The sequence below is a fragment of the Ursus maritimus genome, unplaced genomic scaffold, assembly GCF_017311325.1.
Source record: "Ursus maritimus isolate PB19 unplaced genomic scaffold, ASM1731132v1 scaffold_32, whole genome shotgun sequence".
Lineage (NCBI taxonomy): Eukaryota > Metazoa > Chordata > Mammalia > Carnivora > Ursidae > Ursus > Ursus maritimus.
In genome coordinates, this window is record NW_024425786.1 from 27,398,624 (window position 1) to 27,402,812 (window position 4,189).

Sequence of the window (4,189 nt, forward strand, 5' to 3'; positions counted from 1 at the left end):
ACAGGTGCAGAAAAAGGAGAAGAAGGACAAGGAGCGGGAAAACGAGAAGGAGAAGAGTGCCCTGGCCCGGGAGCGCAGCCTCAAGAAGCGCCAGTCCCTGCCTGCCTCTCCGCGCCTGCGCCTGTCTGCGGGCAACGCCGAGCTCAGGTGGGCATGCGCGGTGGGGCCTGCGCGCCCCGCGGTCACCAGGCCGTTCTTTCGTTCATCCGTCCATTCACAAAGATTTGTCGGGCACCCACCCCTAGAATGAAAGTGAAAGCTCCTTGAGGGCAGGTTTTTTTTTTTGAGTGTTTTGATGGCTGAAGAACCCTAGCACCTAGAACAGTGCCTGGCATCTAGTAAGCACTCACCAAATACCTGCTGGATGATTGAACTGGACCTGCCAGGTACTGTTCGGGGTGCTGAGGACACGCTGCGGAGCCAAGCCAGGCCTAGGTTCTTGCTCTTATTCATTCTTACTGACTATTGGTGAGGCAGACATCAATCAAAGACTCACAAATGAATATGTGATTACAAATTGGGATGTACGCTCTCGTAGGAAGTCATCTGGTTCTGCGAGAGCCGATAAGGTGGAGAGCGGTGAGCTACCCTGGCGGGGAGGGATACTTCCCTGAGGGAATGACCTGCTCAGAGGGTGTGTATGTGTGTGGCCGCTGTGCTCAAAACCTAACTTTTCCTTTTCTCTCAGTCCCAAAGCCAAGGCCCGGCCATCCTCTCCCTCCACATCCTGGCACAGGCCTGCCTCTCCCTGCCCCAGCCCAGGGCCAGGCCACGCTCTACCCCCCAAACCACCATCCCCTCGGGGCATCACTGCATCCCCCAAGGGGCGGGTTCGGAGGAAGGATGAGGCAAAGGAGAGCCTCAGTGCGACAGGACCTGTGGACAAGAACCAGAGCAAGAGCAAGACCAGTGAGGAGAAGGAGCCAGCAGCCCCAGCCTCACCAGCACCCTTGCCTGTGCCCTCCCCCACGCCAGCTCAGCCCCAGAAGGAGCAGCCCACAGCCGAGATCCCTGCAGGTGGGCAGGGCAAGAGAAGCCGACTTTGCCTGCGTGGGAGAGGTGGTCAGAGATAGGGGCCTGGAGGTGCCTGGAACTGGGTGTCGGGAGACAGGAAAGGGAGACTCCCGCCCTCAGCAGGTCTAGGCCCAGAACCCCCTCCAGAGAGGAGGACCACCCACCACCCCGAGTGGATGGCAGAAGTTGGGTGGGTGGGTCGGTGGCCCTGAGGTCCAGGAAGCTCGGGCCATGCAGTGGTGATGGAGGTGCCTGAGCCCCTGTGTGCTGACTCCTGGTCCTGGATCCCACTCCAGATGCTGCTGTCCTGACCTCACCCCCAGCTCCTGCTCCTCCAACGACCCCTAGCAAACCCATGGCAGGCACCACAGACCGAGAAGAGGCCACTCGGCTCCTGGCTGAGAAGCGGCGCCAAGCACGGGAGCAGCGGGAGCGGGAGGAACAGGAGCGGAGGCTGCAGGCAGAAAGGGACAAGTGAGTGCGCCCTTGGGGACTGAGGGGGCCCTCACGGAGGCTGCGGGAGAAGCGCAGGACGGAGCCCGAGTCCGCTGTGTCCCCCAGGCGCATGCGAGAGGAGCAGCTGGCGCGGGAGGCCGAGGCCCGGGCCGAGAGGGAGGCGGAGGCCCGGAGGCGGGAGGAGCAGGAGGCCCGCGAGAAGGCGCAGGCGGAGCAGGAGGAGCAGGAGCGGCTGCAGAAGCAGGTGCCCCCCTCTCCCCGCCCCCCACTGCGGTCCTGCCGGCGGGCTGTGCGGGGCTGGGTGCGGGCGCCTCCTGGTGGCCGGCTGGGGGATGGCCCGGACGGAAGGCTGGAATCCGGCTCTTAGAGCTCACGGGGTGGGCGGGTCTTCGGCAGAAAGAAGAGGCCGAAGCTCGGTCCCGTGAAGAAGCAGAGAGGCAGCGTCTGGAGCGGGAAAAGCACTTCCAGCGGGAGGAGCAGGAGCGGCAAGAGCGCAGAAAGGTCTGCAGAGCGGAGTGGGCGAGGCCGTGCTTCGTGTGGGTTCCGGCTTCAGTTCCGGGTTGGAGGCTGGGGGAGTGGGCCCTGCCTTGGGCTTGTAGAGGGTAGGTCAAGGAGTGGGGGTGAGTTCTGGTTCCTGGCCTGGAAAGGACTGGTAGGAGCTGGAAGGGCCCCGACATTCAGGACAGGGGCTGGCGGGTGGGAGGGTTGGAAGTCGGGCGGGACTTGGGCCTAACTGATGCGGGGCCTCCAAACAGCGTCTGGAGGAGATAATGAAGAGGACTCGGAAGTCAGAAGCTGCTGAAACCAAGGTCAGGAGTCCCCAAAGGCAGTGTCGGCAGTGGGGGTGGGCTGAGGAACAGAGGCTGGGCCGGTGGGAGGGGGGCACTCAGGGTCTGGGCTGGGAGAGAGGAGAATTCAGCGCCAGACTCGGGTGGGGCCAGATACCCCCTTGAGTCTGACCGCTCTTCCAATTCAAAGCAGAAGCCGGACAGGAAGGAGGCACAAGCCAACAATTTCAGCCCAGGTAAAGGCCCTGTTCCCCTCATCTCTGCCCCCTTAGCCACCCATCCTCAGACTTCCTCCTCTCCCCAGCTCCTAACTGATGGGCCTTCCTTTCCTGTGACAGAGCCTGTGAAAGCCGGGGAGGCTCGGCCCACAGGGCTGCAAAAGGAGGCAGTGCAGAAAGAGGAGCTGGCCCCCCAGGAGCCTCAGTGGAGGTACCTGCTACCCATCCCAGGGGCCCTGAGCTAGGAGGCAGGATCACACTGGAGCTGGGGGGTGCCTGGGGGGTCCTGGGGTGGGAGTGCCTGAGTGTTGGCCCTGCCTCCACAGCCTGCCAAGCAAGGAGTCGCCAGGGTCCCTGGTGAATGGCCTACAGCCTCTCCCAGCACACCAGGAGAATGGCTTCACGCCTAAGGGGCCCTCTGGGGACAAGAGTCTGGGCCGAACGCCAGAGGCACTCCTGCCCTTCGCAGAGGCAGAAGCCTTCCTCAAGAAAGCTGTGGTACAGCCCCCACAGGTCACAGGTAGGGATCCCTGACTCCTGGACCCCCAGCCTTCCCTCCCAGAAGCCCTCCCCAGACTCCCCAGCCCTGCCCTTTCTTCCAGCTCCGCCAGAGGCCCTGTTACACTCCACCCTGAAGACCCCCAGACAGCTGGGCTTGGAGGCATGGCTTGCCTTGACCGTTTCCCCTCCTGCTTTTTCCCCAGAAGTCCTTTAAGGGGTGGCCTTGGGTCCAGGCGCAGCTATGAGGGCTCCTCTGCGTCATCGACCAGGACGTCTGGAAGAGAAAGGGACAGAACAAAGCCGGAAGTGGCCTGGGCCCCTGGGGGTGGGTCCTCTGTTATTTTTAATCTGCACCTTATAGACTGATGTCTCTTTGGCCGGAGCCAGATCCTGCCCCTCAGTGCATTCGTGTGCTCACACGCGCGGCCACCCCCTCCCCTACACACACATACACTCACAGCCTCTCTGGCCTCCTCCCGTGGGGAAGGGCCACCTGTAGTATTTGCCTGGGTTTGGTGGGTACAGTGGATGTGAATACTGTAAATAGCTCTTGCTCAGACTCCTCTGCGCGGAGGGGGCGGGTGCAGGAGGCGGACCCTCCCAAGACTCCCTGGGGTGATCTTCCTCTCTATTTAACTGTAACTGAGGGGGAACCCTGGTCTGGGGATGGGGGGCACCTTGGGCCACAGGATACTGGTTGCTTTAGGGGTACCCATGCCCCCTGCCCTCGCCTGGAATCAGTGTTATTGCATCTGATCAAACTTCTCCAGAAATAAAGTGAGAATAATTCTGCCAGTCCTGTCTATCCTTGGGGCTGGCGGTGGGTGGGAGCAGGTGGCCTCTTGCATTCCAAGAACTTAGGGAGCCAGGGCCTGGCCATATCTACCCCTACCCGGTAGGAGTCCTAAACCTCCTGCCTGCGGGCTTCGTCTTGTCATGAATGCATTCATTTAACAAATATGGTACCAGGCAGCGGGCTACATGCTGGGGGTACAGTAGTAGGAAAAGATGTAGCCTCTACTCTCCCAGGGTTTACAGTCTAGCAGGTGAGTGTCATAGACACCCAGTTGCTTACTCAACATCCATTCCCATTTGCCCAAACAAATGATTTTGTTCAAGTGGCCATCTTCCTCCTGGGTCCCCCTCCGTGCTTCTGTGGAGGTAGATCCTAGGCCCAGGGGTGAATGATGATTGTAATGAGGCAAAAATGAT

At 61.1% G+C, this 4,189-nt stretch overlaps 1 protein-coding gene across 4 annotated transcripts in view; it reads left to right on the forward strand.

The window, feature by feature from the left end:
• MAP7D1 (MAP7 domain containing 1) overlaps window positions 1-3,772 on the forward strand; it is a 21,438-nt gene extending 17,666 nt beyond the window's left edge. For 3 of the 4 annotated variants that reach the window (XM_040619259.1, XM_040619260.1, XM_040619262.1), the window contains 10 exons: window positions 5-147; window positions 689-1,017; window positions 1,311-1,488; window positions 1,576-1,714; window positions 1,867-1,971; window positions 2,226-2,279; window positions 2,452-2,494; window positions 2,597-2,687; window positions 2,803-2,996; window positions 3,079-3,772. In XM_040619259.1, coding sequence (XP_040475193.1) covers window positions 5-147; window positions 689-1,017; window positions 1,311-1,488; window positions 1,576-1,714; window positions 1,867-1,971; window positions 2,226-2,279; window positions 2,452-2,494; window positions 2,597-2,687; window positions 2,803-2,996; window positions 3,079-3,191 — 1,389 coding nt within the window. In that variant the 3' untranslated portion in view covers window positions 3,192-3,772. The remainder of the gene's footprint in view (window positions 1-4; window positions 148-688; window positions 1,018-1,310; window positions 1,489-1,575; window positions 1,715-1,866; window positions 1,972-2,225; window positions 2,280-2,451; window positions 2,495-2,596; window positions 2,688-2,802; window positions 2,997-3,078) is intronic. The other variant, XM_040619261.1, reaches the window with a different exon arrangement.
• Window positions 3,773-4,189: the final 417 nt, after the last annotated feature.